Genomic DNA, 26497 nt, shown 5'->3' with positions numbered 1-26497 from the left:
AGATCATAAAAATCTTGACCAACAACAAAGAGGTGAGGGAGGACAAACAAAGGTGCACAAAGCGACGGACTGTTTCGTGCGCCTGCGCACGAAGACCAATTGCCACTATTCTTTTTTACTTTTTTTTTGATTGTGGCTGGTTGGAAGGTGGTTTCCTTGACTGGAGACCCCATTTGGCTTGGTTGTTCCTTCCCGGAGGAAGGGCTGGCTTGTTAACTGACTTTAAGAAACGTGATGGTGTCTCTGCAGTAGTTTTGATTTCCCAGAGGGCAATGTTCCTAGATTCAATGACATTGAGAAACACGTGATGGTTTCTCCGCTGTGTTTTGGTCGATTTCCCTTCTCATTATATATATAGTAGGCACCATCAAGGAGTTAATGATTTTTTTGGTTCAGTAGGGGTGCCATCAAGCATGAAGAAGGCTTTATAAGTGGTGTTAAATGGACTTGCCGATCTAGTCGGGTTTGGCAGAGTTCTTAGAACCTGAACGCTTGGTGTTTGACTCCTAAAAATCTGGAGAAATTGGAGGTCGGCTTTGGGAGTCCTGTAAATCATGGAGTCAACTGCCGGCTGGTCAGGTTCTGAGAACGCTGCCGAACCTGAACAATGTACACCAACGATCGGCACTCCAGCAGGTTGAGGTGCCCAGGGAACAGTAGACCAGTGGAAGAAGTAACAGCATCCCGGGATTCTGTTACTTCTTCCATCAGTGATGCTCTCTACTACTAGGTTTGATAGTAAACATAAATACAATCCATTGTGCTGCTTCAATCTACATGTGGATTACAAGCTAAAACAATAAATCCATATTGCTAAGCTAGATAGGCCCTATTTTATTTTGGTTTTTGGCCGGTATTGCTCTAACATATAATCTCAAGTTATAAAAAATAAAGTATACAAGATATCTATACAGAATCTAGCATATCTTCTCTACCTAACAGATTCATAGCTATAAACAATTCCAAAAAAGCATAAAAATTATATAACAATAAAAAAATTTGAAAAATAAAAAAGAACAAAGATTGTGCTTTGGTTTTCCATTCAGTCATGTCCTCAGTGGTCAGGGAGTCTTGTCCTTTTCTCCGTGAAGGGTGCCATTGTTTGCTGCTGTGCTTTGCAGGTGACTTTTCAAGTTTTCCAATCTCCTAGACTCGGAGGGTCTTCTGGTTCTCATCTTATCAAGCTCTTTACGGTTCTCTCCTGTCAGGATAATATGAGGAGGTTGTCACTCTTTGTCCATAAATAGTAAAGATATGACTGGAACGGATACATATTGATCTTTGCAAAAATTAGCTTAAAGGTGTACTCTGGGCTATGTCTATATTCCGTGTATGGTTGGGGAGGGGGTGGATATACATGTAGAGGCCGCTGGTCACTTACCTTCCCGATTCCAGCGTCAGGTCCCGGATCGCGCTGCCCCGTTCTCCCGCCCTGCAGCCGCTTCTTGGTCTGAGCTGAGGCTTGAGACATTACGTCTCAAGGCAGCTCAGCCATTGAGCGGTCGTAGCAGAGTCCGGCCTCAGCCGCTGAATCGGAGAGGCCTTGAGACATCATGTCTCAGCTCAGACCAGGAAGCGGCTGCAGGACGGGAGAACAGGGCAACGCGATCCAGGACCCTCTATATTCACCCACTCCCTGGCCGTACACGGAAAATAGATCTAGCCCGGAGTACCTCTTTAATGAAGGACTCCACCCTAACACTGAATTCCAGAATATACTTTCTAAAGTTAAAGGGGCTCTGTCGTTGTAAAGAAGAGTTCTGATTAGTCAGGATCTGGGTATTCAGCAAGCAGCTAATCCCTTTACTCAATGGCTCCCTGTGATCTCTGTTTCCCTACAAACTATTATAAATCCATGGAGATTGCAGGAAGCCAGAAGTTTTAAAAAACGTTTTTAAATTAACTGGTGTCAGAAAGTTATACAGATTTGTAATTTATTTGTATTTAAAAATCTCCAGTCTTTCAGTACTTATCAGCAGCTGTATGTCCTGCAGAAAGTGGTGCATTCTTTCCATTCTTTAACAAAGCTCTCTGCTGCCACCTCTGTCCATGACAGGAACTGTCCAGAACAGTAGCAAATCCCCATAGAAAACCTCTCCTGCTCTGGACCTGTCACCTGTCACTCTTGTCACAGACAGAGGTGGCAGCAGAGAGCACTGTGTCAGACTGGAAAGAAAACACCACTTCCTACAGGGCATACAGCAGCTGATAAGTATAGAAATATTTAAGATTTTTAAATAGAAGTAATTTACAAATCTGTATAACTTTCTGACACCAGTTGATTTAAAAACTTTCCTTTTCAGAAGTATTTCTTTGGCAAGGTTCACACTATGAAAAAAAATTAAGACTGTCTTTTATTACAAGGGCTGTCTAAACGCAAATAACTGTTGTTAATGTGAAATATGGACGTTCTCTTCTCTTCACTAAGACGCCTGTTGTAATGAAAGATGGCCCTCATTTTTTTATAGTGTGAACCTAGCCCTCAAGCACTCAGCCACACACCTCTCCTGGCTACTGGATATCTGGAGATCATTAGACTTCTGAATACTTACTGATGAAAACTTTTGTCTTGTCTTTGTGACAATTTTTTTTTATAATGATAAGGACACTTTAAAAATAAATATAAAAAAGACACTATTCTGGGTTTTTAGAACCACACACACCTCTGTTAAGAAAGCAAACTGGGAAATGTCAATTACAAAAGCTGCTAAATAGAGACGAGCGAACCTGGAGCATGCTCGAGTCCATCCGAACCCGAACTTTCGGCATTTGATTAGCGGTGGCTGCTGAAGTTGGATAAAGCCCTAAGGCTATGTGGAAATCATGGATATAGTCATTGGCTGTATCCATGTTTTCCAGACAACCTTAGAGCTTTATCCAAGTTCTGCAGCCCCAGCTAATCAAATACCGAACATTCGGGTTCGGATCGACTGGAACCCGAACCCGGTTCGCTCATCTCTACTGCTAAAGCATCCTGTGGTAGAGAAAAATGTACCTAAAATTGGTAGGGTTTTATATATGAGGAAAACTGGTGTAAACTTATACAAATAACTGAGGTAAGTGGGTAGTAGGAAAGGACTGAGTTCCTTCTAGCAAAAAAATAAATAAACAAAAATAATAAAAATCTTTCAAATCAGATGGTGCTAGAAGGTACCAGAGATTTTAAATTTTCTTCTATTAAAATCTTAAGTCTTCCAGTACTTATCAGCTGCTGTACGTCCTACAGGAAGTGGTGTATTCTTTCCAGTCTGATACAGTGCTCTCTGCTGCCACCTATGTCCATGTGAGGAACTGTCCAGAGCATGAGAGGTTTTCCATGGTGATTTGCTGCTGTTTTGGGCAGTTCCTGACATGAACAGAGGTGGCAGCAAAAAGCACTGTGTTAGACTGGAAAGAATACACAACTTCCTGCAGAACATACAGCAGCTGATAAGTTCTGCAACAGTGGAGAATTTTTTTTTGAATGAAATGAGAAATCTCTGGCACTTTCTGGTATCAGCTGATTTAAAAGATAAATAATTCACTGGAGTACCCCTTTAATGTCTTGGGAAGATTTGATACTTTTTTAGTCTATATAAAAATTATAAGTTGTATGTATGTCAAAATAGTTTTTACTATGATAGCTATCACTGCGTTATTCCCATCCAGATGCCTGGGTCCTGCATCTATCTGGGGATTGTTGCCCCCTCCAGGTTGGTTTGAGCTGGCTAAGGTGGTTGAGATGCCAACGTCTCAATGCGACATTATTCACTAACATTACGAGCTACATTGTGTGATCTTTGACCAAAGACACCATGTAGCCCCAGCCTTATGGAAACAGCCTGGCTAGTGGTGCCACATTGTTTACATGACTCCCTTTAACCTCTATAGGGGTTATCCTGTGTAAATCACGATAGTTTCCTTTAGTGTCTATTCATATAAACCTACTAGGGATGACAAACTAATGGATTGAACAAATCCATCCGATATTAATCCTAAATGCATTATGTTAATCTGAAGGAAGGAAGAATTATACGTTTGCCTATGAGCTGCCTACAACGCTGACCTTAAAGGAGCAAAAATTCAATCAAGTCAATTGGTTAATGGCTCCATTTTAATTTGAAGGTTAGAAATATTGATCTGTCCATTTGTCATCTTGCTTTCCTACTTTTGTTTTTGATGAATTTCCTTCAAAATACGCTCAGAATGACAAATAACCTCCTGCCATTTCTCCTCCATTTGTGGTGGGCACTCCTGTTGATGGTATCTATTTCCAATACGCACAATCATAAGATGTGGCAGATGTCATGTGCTGTAACCCTGCTCAAATCTTTCATTCTTCTTCTTCTTTTTTTTAAAGAGAGCATGTGCACCATCATTATCCATGTAGAGAAAACCCAAGGAATAGGTTTTTTTTTTCTAGGCCTAAGCCTAGTGTCTAGGCCTTTCTAGTGTGAGTGCCCCTTGGGTCATGCCCCTGTTTAGGGGAGTTGTTACCGACACTGTGACAGCAAACTAAAACACTGTCCATATGGTGGTCACCACTGTTGAGTACCGTGGTGACCACCAAATTACAAGTCTTGGTCCTCTGTAGTACAATGCATGGAGAAACTAAAGGCACCCACTGCTAATGAACAGGGACTAGAGAAAAACAGAGGCTACAGGTTCCCTTTTATGCATCTAACTTGCTTTCAAAGCAGCATCTTGGCACTGAGTGTATTCAGCTCTCAGTCTTATCACTCTCAAGTCTCAGTGTCAATATCTTTTTATTATTTTTTTTCTTCAACGGATTTGCTCATTCTTAGGGACTTAGGGGTTTCTGCTGCTGCAAGGTCCGGCCACTGATGTCTGTGGTAAGGCAGGCTGGTTGCTCAATCCCCCCACCCCCTGGACTAAAGGCCTTATTCCACCTACAGATCTGTTGACAGATTATCTGCCAAAGATTTGAAGCCAAAGCCAGGAACAGACTATAAACAGAGAACAGGTCATAAAGGAAAGACTGAGATTTCTCCTCTTTTCAAATCCACTCCTGGGTTTGGCTTCAAATCTTTGGCAGATAATCTGTCGTCAGATCTGTTGGTGGAATAGGGCCTTCTGGGTATGCAGCTAGACCAACGTAGTTGAGGAACTTTTTGGCATATTCTGTATCCAGCCCTATGTATTCTGCCAAGAGGGGGAACTATGTATTCCCTTCCTTGAGATAAAGAGGCTACTTGTTTTACCTGGAATATACAATGTTAATGCAACCATTAAGCTTCTGTATCTCATGAGAGAATTCTTACCATTGGACAGTGGTGTAGCTACCATGAAGGCCGACCACGCAACTGCTACAGAGCCCATGCATAAAGAGGGCCCAAAGGCCCGCACTGGCATCTGGCCCTTTAACTGTGAGTGTTCTTGATTAAAGGGGTTATGCAGCGCTACACAAACATGGCCACTTTTGTACCGCTTTTGTCTCCAGATTGGGTGGGGGTTGAAACTCAGTTCTATTGAAGTAAATGGAGCTTAATTGCAAACCACACCTAACCTGGAGACAAGAGAGGGGCAAAAGTGGCCATGTTTTTGTAGCGCTGGATAACCCCTTTAACGCTCACAGGTAATTGCTGTGTCACTCTGACGTACGTACAGGCCAGAGATTGGCTGAGCGGCCTGTCACTTCAGGTACTGCAGGGAGTGGGCCAAAGCTAACAAGACATCTGGGAGCAGGGACAAATATGTAGAACTTTATTATTTTTTCTTTACACAGTCATCAGCCGTCGGCCACATATCACTATTACACGTAGCGATTAAGGATGAGCAAACCGCCGGACTTTTGGTCCGACGGCATCTTCGCTCAATTGCTATGCCTGCGATCCCGGGTGCATAGTTGCGCTCCTGGGAATCTGTGGGCAGGATCTTTCAGGGAATTCAAGATACATTCCCTGGATTTCCAGGGAAATCCATCTTGAATTCCCTGGAAGATCCCGGCTGCAGATTCCCGGGAGCGCAACTTTGCACCCGGGATCGCAGGCATCGCACTGGAGTGAGCGGCTTTCGGACCGAAAGTCCGAAAGTTCCGCTCATCTCTAGTAGCGATGCGCATCTGGAGGACAATGATTTTACACCAGGATCTAAAGACACAATCAGCCGATCATCGTTGTCATTGGCTGATCATTGTCTTTATTACACAGAGCGATGATCTGCTGAATCGGACTGATTCAGCAGATTATCGCTTCGTGTAATTGGGCCCTTGCGGATATGTCAGGAAAAAATGAAAAGATGGTAGATATCGATTCCAAGGTCATTTGTGGTTTTCGATTTAAAGGGGTATTCCAGTCCTTTATCATAGGAAGGAGCAGAGCACAGTCCTTGGCTCTTTCCTTCACTGCAATAGACTTTTAATAGGACAATGGGGCACATGTTCAACCCTTGCACCATTCAGACTCCTCCTAGCCGTGTTCTTGCAAGTATTTGGGACAGGAGTCCCTTGTTCTAATAATCAATGGGGGTCCAAGTTGCTTTTTAAGTACAACACCTCTTTAACAGTACAAAAGTATTTTTTTGGGTCACTGTCATATCAGTCACAATGTGTGAATGCAACGAGGCAATGATATCAGCCTGCAACCCTCTGCTCGTCTATGAATATGACTTATATAATACATCAGGGTCACATTAATACATGTGTGAAACGCTGTGTCAGACTGCATTAAGGTACTGAGCAACTATGGCGTGCCGCACTGTGACACCGAAAATGACATGGAACGTTACTTGACAGTATATTGTGACAGGATATAGAAATTTCTTATTCTAAGATCTTTACATAAACCACATTTCGGCTGATATATATATATATATATATATATATATATATATATATATATTGATATTGATCAGTTTGCTAAAGTTTTCTTTATTTATTTTTATCTTACATTATGACCAATTGGAAAGTGAAGCTCGAATGTGTCCCTATGCGTATGTTTGTACACTTGTGCTTCTAGGATGGCAGCTTTATGTCACTCACGGCTGCTATTTGGTCGGCGGAAGGCGGGATGATATATCTGCTGGGCTCTACCTGGTAACTACACATTGCCCATATATAATCTAGTACAGAGGTCCTCAGCTGATCATAATGGTGGTGCAGGACGATAAGGCAGAGCTGTACTGTGCAGAGGGATTCTTTTACAGAACAATTATTTTCCTTGGTCCGGAAGGAATGGGTTAAAAGGAGATTTAGAGACATTTCCTTGCCCTTTTATGTGTCTATAAGGACACAGGGATACATGGCCCTTTTCCCAACCATGGTTCCATATTAATAGCACATTAAGAACTCCATTTGCAGAAAGTCTATGGGGACTATATATTATACATCAGTGTGCATGTATTAGTAATACAGCCATGTGCGTGGGAAGGACCTGAATTGCTATTGACGTCTGAATTGACATCTCAGTGTTGACTTGTGTTCGCACTTAACACCACCATGCCATGCTGTTAAAGGGGTATTTCGAGTTAATTCAAAGTATAGGTGTCAGATTATGGGTACTGATGTCACCCGTGATCTCCAGAATGTGGTCCCGGCTGATAGTTACTCATCTGCTCCATTGATTCTCTGTAGAAGCCACTGAGCGTTGTGCTCTGATATCATCGGCAATTCAATAGAGAAGGGGTTTCAAGCTTGTGGCCCTCTAGCTGTTGTAAAACTACAGTTCCTATCATGCCTAGACAGACAATGCTAAAGCTTTGGGAGTCCAGGCATGGTGGGAATTGGTGGGTTTTGCAACAGCTGAGGAGCTGCGAGCTGTGCAATAGAGAATAAGTGGAGCAGAATAAATAGAGTGGGACAATTCCAAGTTCCAGCCATTAGTATAAATAAAATCCTGTAGTATAGATCACCTTTGGGTGATTGTTTCTATGTGTCCCAGGGCTAGAACCATGAGCAGTATAGGCCTGGCTCCTTGGAGGATCACTGATGTCCCCAGGCACTGAATGAAGCACCAGCCACCTCCAGGTCTAGCAATAGAAAGGTGATCTAGGGCATGGGATCCAGGTCACAGTCACGGTTATAACTGATAGAGCAAAGAGCCGCCGGCTCCATGTCTTGTCACTTCCTCTTGTAGGGCCACCAGCTGTATTAGGTTAGCAGCCAAGGTCAGAACAGCTCTGGCATTCAGTGGTGATGAGATGATGATATGGGAAAATAATGTGTAGTGTGGCTATGGCTGGAGAGGCGCCCATCTGGGGAAGAGACCTCTGTAATCATTAGTGCTATCCTTGCACACATACTGTATAATACATCCTCAGTAAGGTCTAATAGGCTACCTGTGGACCCCACAGTACATAACCCTAGTGGCATCTCCAAATTGGGTTGTCCTCTACTTGATCTTTGGGCTATTTTCTAATGGAGGCCCATTACTGCATCAAAGCCTGTGCCTACAGTAGGATAGTCCCCTTTTAGATCTACATGTGCATGTGCTCTTTTGGATCTACTATTTTAACTATTGGAAACTTGTGGCTCAAGGATAAGTGATATTTTTTTGGGGCTATTTACCTACTTTGGGAACATAGCGGGAAAAGTCCATCATGATCATTATTAGCTGCCATCTACATTATGAGATGGCCACCTTTCCCCACTATGTTCCCAAAGTGGGGACATGACCATAGACCAGGACAAGGAATACATTTGTCCTTAGAGGGATTTTTTTTCTTGGTATTTGAGGAATTATTTTAATATACAAATACAATCCTAAGCAGAAATATGGTAAGATCTTAAGAAACAGTGTAGGTAAAAGTCATTATTACCCATAGATGTATCATATCCAAGTCCAACTACCCAACTACCCCTTCTTCCTACCCAGTCAGATTAAAAAAGTAGAAATAGTATTTACGGAATACAAAATAATAGTTTCAAAATTGACAAAATCATTTCATGTTTACAAAATCCATTCTGTGTCCCAAAATGACCCATGTGCAGTGGGTGCAAAAAATAATATAAAAAAAAAATAAAATTTGAGAATTTCCTTAAAGGGGCTTTCTCCACCTTTAGTCTCCTGTCAACGATTCTCCACTACAGACCACGTAATGAAACAGCATGTTTATTTGTGAAAATACTGCTTTTGTCTCGACAGTGAAAACATTTACAGCGTTTTACAGAGATATAACAAAGGCAGATCATACTCATATACAGCACATCTACATGACAGCTCATGGAGCACAACTTACAGAGTTATTTTATACTGTGTATATCAGGAAGGCTGCACAACATCTTAAGCCTGGGTGCTAGGTTGCAGAAAATACACCAAAAATAAATTCCCTTTAAATTCCAAGGGTTTATATACACTAAAAATTAAAGCAGTAACCATCTGATGGCTTCAGTCTACACTATATACATTCCCTTTAGAATGGAACTTCATCGAACACTGGATCCACCAAATCCCCCCCCCCCCCCCCCCCCCATTGTTCACTAAATGTTCCATTGCACCATGATACGGAAGGTAGAGCTGGCTCAAGATGTATTTTATTCACATATTTTTCACATTCATATTCAGTAAATACCCTGTTAAAATGTTTGTTTAACACTAGAATCATCTGAAGACATTGAAGAATCATAGGTTTCACGTCTACCACATAATATGATTTTTTTTTTTTTTTTTGCGAAAGAAATATAAAACCACAATATGAACCACAGAGGCCATGATGGAGCATTTGCAAACAATCGTCATAAAAGGCAGTGTCCCCTGAACGCAAAATATACATCTATGTAGAATATACTAGATTTTGTTTCCCCACGATGGAAGCTGCAGGAATGTGTGGTCAACACTGTGTTATTTTTTTTATGTTTTCTTTGTAAAGACAAAGCTATTGGCACATAAGGTAGAATAAAAAAGAGACACAAAGCAGAATTGATAAATCCCATCACAATATACATGTCAAGTAACTCCTTTACACATTGAAATCTTAACAGTAGCATTGACTTATTTTACTATGAAAGCTTACCTCTGCCTGAAACCCCCAAATGTCTTTTATAATAGATGCTGAGATATGGGGAGCTGTTTGGCAGGAGCTTCGCACTCATTCAGAATAGTCACTTAGAAGAGTGAAAGACAAAGAGGGAGATTTATCAAACTGGTATAAAGTAGAATTGTCTTAGTTGCCCCTGGCAACCAATCAGATTCCACCTTTCATTCCTTAAAGATTCTTAAAAAAATGAAAGATGGAATCTGATTGGTTGCTAGGGGCAACTAAAAAAGTTCTACTTTACACCAGTTTGATAAATCTCCCCCAAAGAGAAAATTTTTACTTCTTAAATGGGCACTGTCACTTTAAAAAACCTTTGTGTTTTAGACACACATGTCAAAATTTTAGATCGGTCTGAGTGTTCAGACCCCAACTAATCTGTAGGAAGAGCAGGGAGAAGTCTGTGCTAAGGGTGTTCTCTCGTCTCTCTGTGCCGTGTGACCGAGACAGAATCCCAATGTAAGTCAATGGGACCATCTCAGTCCTAGACACAGAGAGCAGTTTGAGGGCCCTATTATTAAGGAGCGATAATCGACTGAATCGGGCAGATTTGGCCAATTATTACTCTGTAATGGAGACAACTATCAGCTGATGACAACGATCATCGGCTGATTGTTGATTAAGGTTTAAACTTAAAATTGTTGGGCGCCGACCGCACATCACCATGTGCAATAGGGATGCGTAGCCCACAGCTGACGATTGCCCAAACACCTGGTACCTTACATCTCCCCACTCCTGGTCTTCTCTCCTATGCTCCACAGCTTCCCGGTCCCAGAGGCTGCAGCGTCTGAGCGGCCTGTCAGCTGACCAGGAGGCTGTGGAGCACAGAAGAGAAGAGCGGGGAGAGGTAAGGTACCAGGTGTTTGGGCAAGGGTTGCATGGACATCGCTAACGATGTCCATACAGCCCTTACTGCCCGATCATCGGTCCATCTAATAGGTCCAGTAAATGAGCGCCTATCTAGCAGATCAGCGCTCGTTTACTAAAATGATCAGGCCGTAGTCGGCCCGTGTAATAGGACCCTTAGAAGCCCTCTACTAAGCGCTCCCCTCTCTGCTCATTCTAGTGGTCAAAATTAATCAAAACTTTTGACATGTCTCTGTCTACAACATGGGTGGGGAACCTTTGGCCCTCCAGATGTTGCAACACTACAATTTCCATCATGGCCAAAGCTTTAGCTTTTTTTTTTTTCAAAGTGACAGGTACACTTTAACCTCATAATGACACTATATTGTTGGACCAAACAAAAAACAGTCACAGTGCCTGCACAGATACGTGCTTGTGGGAGAGGATAGTTGGCTGGACTCATGTGGTGGATTGGGGGTCGTGGTGCTGCTCACAATTAGCAAAAGTTCATGCTATAACAATCAATAAGAGAAGAAAAGGAGCGCACTCACCCCGTACTGTAAAACTTCTTTATTCTTTCATCAAAAGTTAAAAGCCATCCATGGAATCATCGGGTGGTAGAACGCCAAACACTATAAATCACAAAAGACGTGACAGCTGCTTCGCGCCTAGCTGGCGCTTCTATCAGACGTCGCTACCTCATTCACACACACAGGTGGGATATACAACTGATGACGTGGATGAGAAGGCGTTACAAAGGTAATTAAAAACATGTGATTGTACCTGTGCTACAGAAACATACTGAGATCTATTCTGTCATTCAAGCCGCTAGCTCCTTGAGCATTAGTGGCTAATATCCAGCGTGCTTCTCTTTGTAGGAGCAATTTATTTACATCTTGTCCAGATCTCCCTTGCACTTTTTCTAGACCCATAAATTTTATTTGTTTTATATCGTTATTGTGTGTGTCTTTTATATGTTTAATAAAGCGCGTAGCCCCTATACCTGTGCGGAGTGAACGTATATGTTCACTAAATCTGCGGTTAAGGCATCTAATCGTTTTGCCTATATAGTGCAAACCGCAGGAACAAATCATTGCGTAAACTACATTTTTGACCACATACCAAAAATTCATAAAGGAAAAAATCCTCCACCTGGACGACCTATCGTGTCCGGAATTGGTTCCCTCACCGAGCCACTGTCCAAATATATTGACTGGCTCCTAAGACCCCTTTTAAAAGGGGCGCCAGCTCTTGTAAAAGATACAAATGAATTTTTAAAAATATTGGATACAGTGGACTCGGTAGAGGGTACTATTCTGGGCACGATAGATGTCGAAAGTTTATACACTAAGATCCCACATCATTTAGCCGTACAAGCTATCAGAACATTACTTCAGTTTACCGATAAAACTTCAGATTTTATTGATTTTGTATGCGAATCATTGGAATTTATTTTACAGAACAATTCTTTCCAATTCCAAGAGAAATGGTATGTACAATGCGAGGGTACAGCGATGGGTACGCCCGTCGCTTGTACCCTCGCAAACCTCTACCTGGCTATGTTGGAGAAGGATATGATTTTTTCCGAACATAATGTTTTTTTGAACAAATTAATTTGTTATCATCGTTTCGTAGACGATATATTCGTCCTATGGAAAGGTACTCCAGAAGATTTTTCCGACTTTGTCACTTACCTAAATAACAATAGATTTAACATGAACTTCACCATGAAAACTCACAAAGAAGAAATAGAATTTTTAGATGTAATGGTCTCAATCAAAAACAATCATATTACAACATCCAGCTATCGTAAACCCACTGCTACAAACGCACTATTACACTATGACAGCTACCACCCTGTTCACACCAAACAAGCAGTTCCGTACGGACAATTTTTACGGTTACGCCGTATCAATAGTGAGGACACTACTTTTCAAAGTAAAGCCGATGAACTCATGATTAGACTCTCTCGAAGAGGGTATCCTAGTAATGAATTACAAAAAAGTAAAGATAAAGCCTTTCATCAAGATAGAAAAAAACTATTATATAATAAAAAAAGTAACAACTCTAAGAACAAAACAATAGACAGAAATAATGAAAATTCCCATTTTGCATTTACATTTAAATATTCTCCATTGGCTAATGCAATAAAAAAATCCATCAATGAAAACTGGTACTTAATAAAAGAAGACCCTATTCTTGCCACACAGGTACCCACCGTTCCTATGGTAACATTTAAACGATGTAAAAATTTAAAAGATTTCTTGGTGCACAGTAAATTACATGATGAGAAAAATGAAAACTGGCTCACTAAGAATATCCCCAAAGGTAATTTTAAATGTGGATCATGTTCATGGTGTCCATATTATGGGGAAAATAAAATAATTACCCTAGGTGGTGTAACTCAAATAATAAAAGATCTAATATGTTGCCGCAGTAAAAATGTAGTTTACGCAATGATTTGTTCCTGCGGTTTGCACTATATAGGCAAAACGATTAGATGCCTTAACCGCAGATTTAGTGAACATATACGTTCACTCCGCACAGGTATAGGGGCTACGCGCTTTATTAAACATATAAAAGACACACACAATAACGATATAAAACAAATAAAATTTATGGGTCTAGAAAAAGTGCAAGGGAGATCTGGACAAGATGTAAATAAATTGCTCCTACAAAGAGAAGCACGCTGGATATTAGCCACTAATGCTCAAGGAGCTAGCGGCTTGAATGACAGAATAGATCTCAGTATGTTTCTGTAGCACAGGTACAATCACATGTTTTTAATTACCTTTGTAACGCCTTCTCATCCACGTCATCAGTTGTATATCCCACCTGTGTGTGTGAATGAGGTAGCGACGTCTGATAGAAGCGCCAGCTAGGCGCGAAGCAGCTGTCACGTCTTTTGTGATTTATAGTGTTTGGCGTTCTACCACCCGATGATTCCATGGATGGCTTTTAACTTTTGATGAAAGAATAAAGAAGTTTTACAGTACGGGGTGAGTGCGCTCCTTTTCTTCTCTTATTGATTGATATTGTTGGACCACCAACCATCTAGTATCCTGCCAAACAACACCCCATATCTTAGCATCCTGAACCCTGGACTGTGCGTGTGACATAGTAGAACAGAATACCAGCATTAGGCTTTAATATATTATTATTAAATATATTAACTCAAATAAAATATATCTCAGAAAGTAGATTGCACATTTAGTTTTTTTATGATTTTTTTTTTTTTACTTTTTGCTTTAAAAGAGCAATTGTATTGTCAGGGAGTCTCCTTTTCAGTAGCTTTTGTAAATTTTGGTAATTCGACTCACACAGCACTTGCCTTTACTCTTGCCATGTCCTATTCCCATTATCCACATTATACTCTTTGTTGTCTTTAATTTATTCTGGCTTAAAGGGATTTTTTTTCATGTCAGTGTTATTGTATCGCATACATTTAGAGGAGAAGCCACTGTTATGTTAGCTATGGACTCAGAGCTTTTTATATGGGTTTTCGCAGCTTCGAATGAAAATTAAATACAATTGAACTCTTTTATTTTTATTTTTATGTTTATTGGCAAACTCAACACATATGATGCATTTAGAGTTTCTCGCCTTTCGGAGGATCTAATGTACTTATTATGAAGCCTCATCAGTGCTTAATAAGACATTGTCATCAGGTAGCAATACTATATCTACTCTCAGCGGAGGACTGAGTGTAACCTGGGCCTCAGGGCAATAAAGAATCCTTAACAAACTTGTCAGTCGTGATGTGTCTCATCATTGCATTTCGACAGAACTCACCCTGCACTTTGGGTAGCCACATACATCAGACTAAGGACATGTTCCCACAGTGTCATGTTTTTTATAATGACTTCTTTCTGGAAAGTTCTCAGCTGTGTTTAAGAATTTTTGTCCGATGGTGGGAAAAAACATTTTGTTGAGAAAAAAAGTTCTTAGAATATGTCCTTTTCCCAATGTCACTGATCATGTATGGCTGGTCGGATCAACTGCAATGGCCGCTATGGACTAAAATGTTTATGACTGTCTGCAAAATGATCATCATTCATCAGATGATTGATCATCTAACTAATGTGTATGTCTATCAAACTGTAAAGAGTGCTGAATGAAGGGTTATGAGCCCCTGCACATTGTCCCTTATCTAATACCCTAGTGTTCAGTCTACCCTTTGGGGGGGGGGGAGGGGGGAGCAATGACACTTATACCTACAGCTGTATGAAAGAGGCTTTATAATAACATAAAAACTTAAAGGACAACTGCAGGCCGCTGTGATTTTTGGCAGAGTGCTGGGGAGGATGAAGAAGTAACATGCTCTCACTTCACCCGCTCCAGCGCTAATGCGTTATTTTGCACCGGGATACTTCTGGGTCTGAGTGGGGACCTGGGACGTAACGTGTTAGAAGTGCTCAGCCAGTCAGCAGCCGAGGAGGGACCCCACTGGGGCCACTGAATGGCTGAGCGGGCCTGGCACGTCACATCCCAGGGGCGGACGGGAGATCGGGGGCCAGAATTGCGGGAGCGGAGGAAGTGAAAGCGTGTTACTACTTTCATCTTCCCGAACACTCTGCCAAAAATCACCCCCAGCCCAGAATACTCCTTTAATAAAACATGTTTGTGTAAAAATTCTAAGCAAACTTTATTGTTCATATTGTTTATATGGTTTTCATATTGTTCCTATGGTTTATATCATCTACCTTGATACAGAGGTTTATAAAGTCAGTTCAGGATCATTTTAGTGGGCTATGGTCTTCGCTTTCCCAAATAAGACTGTTGTCTAATATCCATTATTACAAGTTATGCACAGATACGGAAAGATTTAATTTAAAGAGGTGTAGTACCTCTTAGAGCCTGTAGGTGTCACTCTAGGCTCTACAGGTAAACGACTTCAAATGAAATTCTATAAAGAGTTGAATTATATTTAATTTTCTGTTTCAGGCTGACTGTTCTTATCGTGTGCTGATTATAAATATGAGCGTGTTGATACCTATCTGTAAAGTGAAGTGTTTTTACTTAGTATCTGGACTGGACGTCTTGTTTAGACAGTGTGTACCATCAGTCACTAAGCGGTGTTTATATACACCTTGTGCTGACCCCACTACTGTCACTGCAGACGAATGATCCCAATTTTTCAGTCAACAAGAATATTTATAGAATCTGGCACATACAGTAGGTAGCTTGGCATGGTCTGCATTTCAGTTGACATTTGGAAAATTTTAGATAAATCAAAGTGTAAGACTATGTTCACACAATGTATGGTTTGTATAAATCACGACCATTGTTGCAAATTGCAACAATGGCTGTGATTTATACAAAACATACGTTGTATTTGAATGAATTGAAACCCTGCCAGAGTGTATACACGAGAAACTGACATGTCAGTTCATACAATGGAGAGTCCGACTCCGGCCGCACACTTCATTGTGTGCAATGTGAATTGGGATGAGGGTGGAATTCAACAGAGATGAAGATCACTGGAGTACCAGATGATCTTCAGTAACACTGGCCGTCCTGTAACCCGGCCGGTGTTTAACGCTGAATGAATATATATATATATATATATATATATACTGTATATATATATATATATATATATGGACTTGTTGAACTCTTCGGGTTCGTCAATGTCCTTTGTACCTTTGTACCTGATCGCTCTGCATTTGACTACCAGCAGCTAAAGAATTTGGGTGCTACCCTAGGGCTGCCAGGAAAAAAAGGACTCCCTAGGGTGGCATCCAACTTCTCCAGCCACCAGGAGGCAAAAGCTGTTCGTTCAGGTACGGAAAATGTTGCCGAACCCGAAGAGTTTCGCAAGTCTGTGCAACACTAGTCCTAAGGTCTTTCATTAAGATCTCATCACTGTGGGTCCCTTAGGAAGCAAGGTGGAAGTGAGAGGTCAACCATATCCCATAAATCCTTTGGATTTTTAGTTCTTGCCAAGATTTCCATTTAGAAGTCGATTTGGTATCTAACTTTCCTTTTCTTAGATTTCGCTTCAGCCCTACAATAAGATGATTACAAAAAGAAAAGAAAAAATATAACTGAAAGTATTCCTATCTATGATATCGGAGGATATTGTATGGAAAGAACACTGATCACTCCCTGAGGTGTAAATGTTAAACTTTTTACATTTCCTGTTGGGATTTTTTATAGAGCTCTGTGAAGAATGTAAACAGGTTACAATTGGCCATTAAAGGGTCAGTATCTTCTACACAAGGAGTTTTCCCATCTTATAAAGGTTTGGCATATCTCTAGGGTTGGTGGTGGTTTGACCACTGGAAGGCCACTGTGAAGGGGTAACACATCACAGTGCCCCCTTTATTGATGGTGGAGGTACTGGAGGTTGGACCCCCACCGATCATATTCTAACCATACGTCATTACTTGATAAGATGGGAATGTCATTTAAAGTTTTTCATGTTTGCAAAAAAAATAAAATAAAGTATCTATAGGCGGAAAACTTCTCAGCATGTAAACATCTCTCAGTAACAAAATGAACAGAAAAAGACCCTGAAATTGTAAACAAAATTGATTTCACTTGTAGCCAGGGCAAAGATGGATAAAAAATGGTAACACCCCATAGTAAGGGTTAAGCAGCCTAGCAGAGATTCGAACCATGGAATGAACACCTAGGGATATCCAGGTGTGGGTGGGATATAACTTATGATAAATTATTGGAGTAGAAGCTGGATGAGTCAGACATGGTCTTACAGACACTGCGAGAAGAACCATTGGAAGTGAGGTCCAATGACAGACGTTTGCTGCTCTTCCCGTTCTCTTCTGCTTCTTCGTCGTTGGCACTTAGGACAGACGATACGGTGGTTTCGATACGACTGATTTTGTACATGCTGCTCTGAGTTTGAAGGTAGCGTGTAGATTTCATTTCCAGACCTTCATACTCACCCGCACGGATGAACGGGCACCATCGAAAGACGTGCTTAAAGCCTATGCGGAACCTTAGGATAAAGAGAGGTAGACTTTGTTATACTTTTCCAATTTCCAATCATTCACATAACAATGCTATGCAATGGAAGTTTGATGTCCGATTTTCCCCTTCTCTACTGTCTCCAACCAGATTTACCCTTGAGATGAACAACAGAGCTATTCAAGATTGGGTCTTGAATGGTTGGGACAAGTGTTGAGCTCATCTGTTTGGGTTCGGCATTGTGATCTCAGCATTTAATTCCCCACATCTGCAGAAGTTGGATATAGACCTAAGGGCCCTATTCCACAGGGCGAGCAACGATGTTAACGAGCGCCGATCTGCTAGATTGGCGCTCGTTTACTGGGCCTATTCCACGGCCCCGATGATCGTTAGGGGAGGGCTGCAGGGACATCGTTACCGATGTCCTTTCAGCCCTTGCAGCAATACATTACCTGTCAGGACTTTTCCTGCACTCCGTCTTCCTCCCCGGGTCCCGCGGCGCAGCATCAGCAGCTCCGGAGCTGTCAGACCGCTCAGCCAATCACTGGCCGCGTTGGTCCTGGCCTGTGATTGGCTGAGCAGTCTGACAGCTCAGTCAGGCTGCTCTGGAGCTGCTGATGCTGCGAGCGGGACCTGGGGAGGAAGACGGAGTGCAAGAAAAGTCCTGACAGGTAAAGTATGGTGCCGCCACGCACTGCTATTCCACCGTAGCGATGCGCGGTGGGGGACCGATGATTTTAGGTCTGGCCCTAAATGAACGATCAGCCGATGATACGATCATTGGTTGATCGTCCTCTTTATTCCACCAAGCGATAATCGGCCGAATTGGGCGGAATGGGGCCGATTAGCCCGATTATCGCTCCCGTGGAATAGGGCCCTAACGCTGCCAGGAAAACATGGATACAGCCTATGAATGTACCCATATTTTCCAGGACTCCCTAGGGTGGAATTCAACTCCTGCAACTGAGGGGAATCAAACATCAAGCGTTTAAGTTAAGATAACATTGCCAAACCTGAACATTTTGACAGACCAGCTTAACACTTGTAGGCACGCACCGACTCATAGTTACGTTCCTCTATATGCCTAGCAACCAGTCTCTTGTGGATTACTTAGGTCTTAAACTCAAGCCCAGAAGAGACATTGAAGAAGGTTTCTAGCTAAGGTTTCATGTTTTTTTCTACGCCTATATTGAAAAGTTTATTGTTGCCAAGGAGGTGTTATATTTCCATCAGTGGGCTAAGGCAAATGGAGAGGCCAGGTCTATATTAACTTGTATTGAAACATACAATATCACATATAACGGCCACTGAAAATACCAGTGGACGTCTGAGGATTTAGGAGCCCCCCTGCAGTTATCTGGTGGTCACGGAGGCTACTTTTAAAAAGGGGGATATCCTGTAATTGGATTAAGGAGGTTTCACCATAAAGACAAATAGGTCTATACCGTTACATTACCTGAAATTAAACTTATTTCCAATGAACAAGCGGAAAATGTACTGTTTGAGAGTGATCGAGTCCATGGGGAGATAAACAGTACACTTGGTACACTGAGTTATTTTACCTAAAAAACTGCCTTTTTGTGCTCCTTTACCTATATGTATGCGGTACACATCTGATTTTACTTTAATTTGCTTAAGGGAAAATCCCTTTAACTGAATCTAGTAGAGCTTGGAGCTCAAATGCAAAATCTGTACCTGGCTCCTACCTCCTATAATAATATCCCTGACTAGTGCTAGATAATGTCCTGCAATATAACATTAATGTTTTATACATAAAGGGAAAAACGCAAAGATGACAATAATCCATTTGATACATTTTGCTTCTATTGAATAGAAAAAAAATGAAAACTCCAGGTAGGGATAAGGTTACGGGAAAGTTTTCAGGATGGGTCTGAAGTTTTGCAGCAATGATAATGTGATAAGAACCGCTTCTGTAACGAAACATCATTACGGCGTGCATTTACGGAGGATACAAAGCTAAATGCATTTTCTGTATGACAGCGAGTGCCCGCAAGCACCGGTTATATTTTCATATCCCTGGATTTATGAAGAAATTGTTTATATAGTGTATAAAATGCCTGTGTAATACCGTGCCATTTATTTTATTATGTTACCTTACTGCGACCCGCTCCTATAATATCACCTCAACCGAATGGGTTTTTGCAATGCAACTGTATACTAAAAAGATACATACCCTGCTGTGTACATTTTTCTATGAATTCCGATGGCAGGCATAGGAGAATTTATAGGGATATAAATGCAAAGGTCTGGGGCATAGGTTTGGTAGTTGCACTTAAAAGGGGTCAAGTAATGTATTTATTTTTGCTAATAATGTTATTATTGTTATTTATTGCTAATAATCAACTGGTTGCAGAAAGTTATACAGATATACAATTTACTTTTATATAAAAATCTCAAGTCTTCCAGTACTTATCAGCTGCTGTATGTCCTGCAGGAAGTGGTGTTTTCTTTTCAGCCTGACACAGTGCTCTCTGCTGCCACCTCTGTCCGAGACAGGAACTGTCCAGAGCAGAAGATGTTTTCTATGGGAATATGCTACTGCTCTGGACAGTTCCGGACATGGACAGAGGTGGCAGCAGAGAGCACTATGTCAGACTGAATAGAAAAAGAGATTTTTTTTTTTTAAATAGAAGTAAATTGTATATCTGTTTAACTTTCTGAAACTAGTTGATTTGAAAGAAAAAGGTAACCCCTTTAAGTTATATTACAAGGTCATCATCTAGTGATATTTAACAACCAAGCAATGTCCTTACCAATAACATGCATACCCCAAATAGGACATTCATGAACTATTTTACAAGATAATATACTGCAATTGATGCCCTGTAACTCACCTGTCATTCAGACAACAATAGATGATGGGGTTGTACATGGTGGAGCTCATTGCCAGCCACATAATGGCCAGGTACAGTTGCTGGTAGAACTTCTGATTGGTGTGGCTGAGGGTCTGCAGCAGGAAGTAGATATGATACGGCAGCCAGCAAACCGCAAAGGTGCAAACTACCACGATCATCATCTTCACTACCTGATGGGTATAGAGCAGATATCAGTCACCTATAGAGAGTCATTGGGTATATCAATAATCATTAACCTGTGCTTCTTCAGATGGGGTAAGACAAGTCCCAGCATGCCATGGTGATTGTGACTCATTGGACCAAATTTACTAATATGCCTCCTGTGGATAGCTCATCAGTCTATTTTGGACGGAAATCCCTTTAATTCTGGCCCATTATCTTATTTTCTTCTTCATTATCTACCAGAAAGTAATTGGACACCCTTGCAATCATGCGGTCCTGATATGTGCCACGGGCGCCGCTGATAGATATTGTGTGGGAAAAAGATTGGCATCAGTCGCATGCGAGATCAGAGCTGATTTCTAGAAAGGCGTCAGCAACGCCAGCTTTCATGTTCCAAGGTCTACCATGGCTTGGTATGGTGACAATGGGGTTAATCAAATGGACTGGCCTGTCCAAAGCCTATCCGCTAACCCTATCATGAATCTCTGGGAGAAGTTGGAGTGTCAAATTAAAGGGGTTATCCAGCAAAAATCATTTTCTTTCAAATCAACGTTCGGCATTTGATTAGCGGTGGCTGCTAAACTTGGATAAAGCCCTAAGGCTATGTGGAAAACATGGATATAGTCATTGGCTGTATCCATGTTTTCCAGACAACCTTAGAGCTTTATCCAAGTTCAGCAGCTCCAGCTAATCAAATACCAAACATTCGGGTAGGATAGACTCGAACCCGAACCCGGTTCGCTCATCTCTATGGACAACCCCTTTAAGGGGTGCCCCCACCATCCACAATTGGTGAAGGAACACACATATCTTCTCCAAGTCAAGTGGAAGAATATACTGTATGGCGTTGTACAAGGACTGGTGGGTGTATGCCCAGAATGGTCACAGCTGTAATCACCGCTCGTGGACGCTCCACCAACTACTGAAGGAGAATATTGCTTTCTTTTTCTATCACAGGTCTACCAATTTCTTTCTGGTAGATAGTGTATCTCTTCCCTGTGTAGCATTAGGATAAAAATTCCACTAGTTACCCATAAACAAGCAGGGGTGTAGGTGTTTATGGCTCTTACTATAGTTTGACCTTTAATTTGTATTATTATGGCATTTGCTTCTTTCTTTAATGACTTGCCATTGGTTCGCCATATATCACTCACCTTGCGTTTTGCTACCACCTGCTCGTGGTATCGGTCTGACGAATCTCCCGGGATCTCACTGGCCCAAAGGGTCATACCAATGAAGGTGTATGCACACCCTATTACCAGCAGAGGCAGTACGTAGATGAGGCAAAAAACAGACACCTGGTACCTATAGGAATAAGATATCACCAGGTGAAGAGGCTGTAGATAACGCTTCTAAGATTATGTCTATGCACTGTGACATGATAGTTAATCACGGTTTATAGAAAGAGGTTACCCTCATCTAAACAGATGCCTTGTACTAGGCCGTATAAAATGGGGACCAATTGTATTTAACAGGTGCGATATAATGCTACATGGACAATGCAATGCAAACCTGGTACATTGACAATGGCATGGTTAAGAGAATGAGAAGCTGAGCAGATTAATATATATTTTTGTTATTCAGTATAAACTTTATTTATTCATTTAAATTCTTGTTTATTCTGGGCTTAGAAGTCCAGGGGGCGGTCCTAGTCAGTAATTGATGGTCATCCCTCTAGCTGTCAGTCACTGAGTAGGACCGCCCACTGGACTCTATTAGGAAAATAGCTCTGTGCTACTTTGTTTTGTGTTTCATGATAAGAAATATTTCTTCATATAGAATCAGCTGATCTGAAGAGAAATATACCTGCAGGTGCACCACGTCTACAATAACTACGATGAAGAAGCAAACAAATAAAAATGCAGCAGCGCTCTGTGATTGCTAAAATATATGCAAAGACTAAAGACTATATTGCTGCTTTATTTACTACACACTGAAATTTGAGGCTCTTAGTGCACATTTGGATCAGACTGTGTGGGCCCATCCATCATAACAAGGCAACCTCCTACACTGAGCGCTGATCCCTCTCCTGGGCCCAGGACCCCCAAGATGAAATTTACTGTATGACGAATACACATATGTATGCTAGGCTAGGAATGATAAGTAGAGATGAGTGTAACTTGAGCATGATTGAGTCTGAACGTTTGGCATTTGAATGAAGAAGAAGTTGGATGCCTATGGCTGTTTCCATGTTTTCCCGATTCCTCCCAGCCTCTCTCCCAGGCCCAGGAGCTGCAGGCTGGTGAGAGGGGGCTGGAGGGTCCTGTATAGGGCTCCCTGCACGCCGGGTGTGGCAGGGCACATCTGGACTGAGCCGCGCCGGCGGCGTGCGGGCGGTCGGCCCCCTGAGGGCCCCGGGCCTCCCCCCGCCTCCCGGATCACCTGACTTAGCTGCTACTGCAGCCAGTTAGCCCCATGCCGCGCTGCAGCTTCTCTCAGAGAAGCCAGGAAGGATTCCTGAGCAGCGTCGGACGGACGTGACATGTTGCTCCTGTCTCGGGTCTGGACGCAGAAGAGTGAGGTAAACCCCTCCCCCCCAGCCTATTTCTACCCCCAGCTACAAACACTCCCCCCACGCTCCTAACACTACCCCCATTGGCCCTTTCATACAGCAACATACCCCTGAATGGCTGCTGCTCCCTACCATAGCAACCATGCTAGCAGCCAGGTCCCTAAATTAACTCCTTCCTGCCCACCCTGTCACGTACGGGCTGCACTATACTGCGCCCGTTTCACCCTCCCTGACTCCCTAGAGCTGCATCCGACTTCTTCAGCCACTGGTATTCCAATGCTGAGTAACTAATCAGACTGCGGCATAACTGATGATAAGTCATGAAAATGTCATATAGGGATTTATATCCTAAAAATATTCAATTGAAAATAAAAATAATAAACCCTTAGCCAGAGCACCTTCACAAAAGAGCAAAAAAAAAAAAATATATATATATTTTTTAAATTAGTTTATCACTATAGCACTTCCACAAACAAAAATAAAATTGCTGCAAACTCAAAGTAAAAAAAAAACAGTGCTCTTAAAGTGGTTGTCCCCGAGGCTGATGGGAGGCTTGGGATCAACCCCTATAAGGGTACAGTTACAGTATTTTGAGTTTTGAGTTCACATTCTCTATGGGAGCCACAGAGACAGCGAACGTTGTACTCTCTTTAAAGGGGTAGTGCGGCTGCAGCGTAACTGTGCTCAGCCAATCGCGGCTGAGCGGCAGAGGGGGGGCCGGCATGAGGGACGGCTGGAGCGGTTCGGCCGGCCTCCCGAAGATGACGTCGTCGACACAAGATGGCAGCCAGGGTCGACACCTAACACGTAAGTATACTGCACCACACTTCCGGGGTGGGGGGAACATGGGGAAGGGGGCCATTCACTTAAATAACACACGTTACAAAGTTGTATAACTTTGTAATGTGTGTTATTTAGTGAATAAAAGTTAAACGCCGCACTACCCCTTTAGCATAACCTATCACTGCTGTTGGAGTTGCAGGCAGATTATTTTTTGCTTTTATTGAAATATACAAGTAAAATCTTGATGTGTGTTCAATGATATTTGTGCAGTGGTCGTAATAGTGGTTTAAGGCATTTGATACCACCGCTCTGTGTGAATACAGCCTGTACATCTCTCCGATCACAACCAAAGCTGGGGATCACCTGATTCTAAACATTTTAAAATGTCTTTAAACATTAGGGTAGCTTCACACGTACCGGATCTGCTAAATCCGCTGTGGATCCTGTACTGTGAGGGTGCGTTCACAAGTACAGGATCTGTAGCAAATTCAATGGCGCAGATTTGAAGTTGCAGATTCAATGCAAAGTAACTCTGGGCTATCAAATCTGTTCTGGATCTGCTGCAGATCTGCTGCAGATTCAAATCTGCGCCATCAAATCTGCTGCAGATCCTGTACGTGTGAACGCACCCTAAAGCTGAATGGGTCCCATACACGCAGCGGATCCGCACACAGCCCCCGGCGCCGAGCAGGTAATGTATGCTCGGGGTCGGGGCTGCGGGCGGGCGGCCGGGGGGCTAAAGGGGCTGCGGGCGGGCGGCGGGGGGGGTTAAAGGGGCCGGGTCCCATACACGCAGGGAATCCGCTGTGTGTATGGGACCCATTTAGCTTCACAGTACAGGATCCGCAGCTGATTTCGCTGCAAACTTGCAGCGTGAAATGCACTGCGGATCTGGTACGTGTGAAGTTACCCTTAAAATGAATCTTATAGAATTTGTGTGTTTTTGCTATTGTATTGCTGTTGTAAATGGATACATCATTGACTAATATGCTATAGTACTAGCACAGATCCTACAGAAGGACAGAAGTTGTTACAAAACTAACATTGCCTCCATTGTAAACATAAATCCAGTTTTCTAGCGCATTACATGAGTTGGCGGGCCTCTTTAAACGCTGCTTGTGTGGCAAACTAAGAGCTTCTACCGCCTGATTCTGTTACTGGAAGAGGGACACATAGCCAAGCGCACTCTTTAGTAAAATACACAGCCTAATTCTTTGATCCAGCAGACACAAAGCAGGTTGCAATCTTCTGGATGCGCTGACAATATGTTATTAGGAAGGATAAACAGTTTACAGTTTGACAGATATTACAGACATAACAGGGTTGGACGATTTAACACGGTGTACACAACTACTTTTATTGGCATATGGCATGTATGGAAGTCTAGATATTTTGACATACTAGTATATAATATTTTTAGCCTATACTTATAAAAATCTGAAAAGGGAATAACAAACGGAGGGTTTCCAACTGCTTGGATCCTCACTGATCCCAAGAACAGGGATTTTCCCTGTAGTGAATGGTGCACACCATGGGGAACATTTATTATCTGGCGCAGCAGCCATTTTTTGATATAGACAGCCCACTTGCACAGAAATCTATTCACAAACGCTTTTACTGCGTGTGCACATGAAGGTGCTCTGCTGTGCACAGGATTTATGTAGAGGAATTGCACTTCTACATAAATTCGTCAAACCTATTAAGTCCGTGCAAAAAACTCCGGACTTAATAAATGTCCCCCTATGTGTTTCTGGCCAGCCCTCCATTCATTCTCTATTGGGTCAGAAAACATTGCCTGATCCTGAAGTTGTATTATTTATTGGGACAATTTATTTATAAGGGACAATGTTGTTCCTGATCTCAGGATCCCAGCAGCTGAACGACTATTAATATCCTTATTATCTCCTTATTTTGTAGATAGGGGATAACTTCTTCAGACAGGAAAACCATTTTTTGTTGTCTATTTATTTTGCTTGAAATATAAAAGTACAATTATCTGGGACCCAGATCTTAGGACTTGACACAATTATATTCATTATCTAATTCTTTCTTTTAAGTGGAAAAACTTCGATATTCCCATTATGAAAAAAATATATATTGAGTTATTACATCTATTCACAGTGTACCTGTCTCGAAATTAGTTTTTTAAGAAATCAACAGGAGTTGTGATCACAAGCAGTTTTGCAATATACTCTCTCTACCCATAGTTTTCTGTTTTAGGGTATAAACCCACACACCGTATAAGCAGCGTATTTACTGCTGCGATACGCAGCAAATACGCAGCAAACACGCAGCAAATACGCAGCAAAAACGCAGCAGATTATATCTAAATAACTGAACACAGCATCAAATCTGTACCAACAAATCTGCTGCGTATTTGCTGCGTATTTGTTGCGTATCTGCTGTGTATACGGTGTGT

The 26497-nt window shown here is 42.0% G+C and overlaps 1 protein-coding gene across 2 annotated transcripts in view; it reads right to left on the bottom strand.

Moving 5' to 3' along the window:
* Window positions 1–212: 212 nt before the first annotated feature.
* LOC138765702 (substance-P receptor) overlaps window positions 213–26497 on the bottom strand; it is a 187495-nt gene continuing 161210 nt past the window's right edge. The window contains exons 3-6 of one of the 2 annotated variants that reach the window (XM_069942714.1): window positions 21938–22088; window positions 20601–20791; window positions 17724–17776; window positions 213–1201 (exon numbers count right to left, since the gene is read on the bottom strand). In XM_069942714.1, coding sequence (XP_069798815.1) covers window positions 1062–1201; window positions 17724–17776; window positions 20601–20791; window positions 21938–22088 — 535 coding nt within the window. In that variant the 3' untranslated portion in view covers window positions 213–1061. Of the gene's footprint in view, window positions 1202–16400; window positions 17777–20600; window positions 20792–21937; window positions 22089–26497 lie in introns of those variants that run through there. The other variant, XM_069942704.1, reaches the window with a different exon arrangement.

Source organism: Dendropsophus ebraccatus, chromosome 1, assembly GCF_027789765.1.
Source record: "Dendropsophus ebraccatus isolate aDenEbr1 chromosome 1, aDenEbr1.pat, whole genome shotgun sequence".
NCBI classification, from domain to species: Eukaryota; Metazoa; Chordata; class Amphibia; order Anura; family Hylidae; genus Dendropsophus; species Dendropsophus ebraccatus.
Note: the sequence above shows the minus strand (reverse complement) of the source record. Positions and strands in the feature narration are given on the sequence as shown.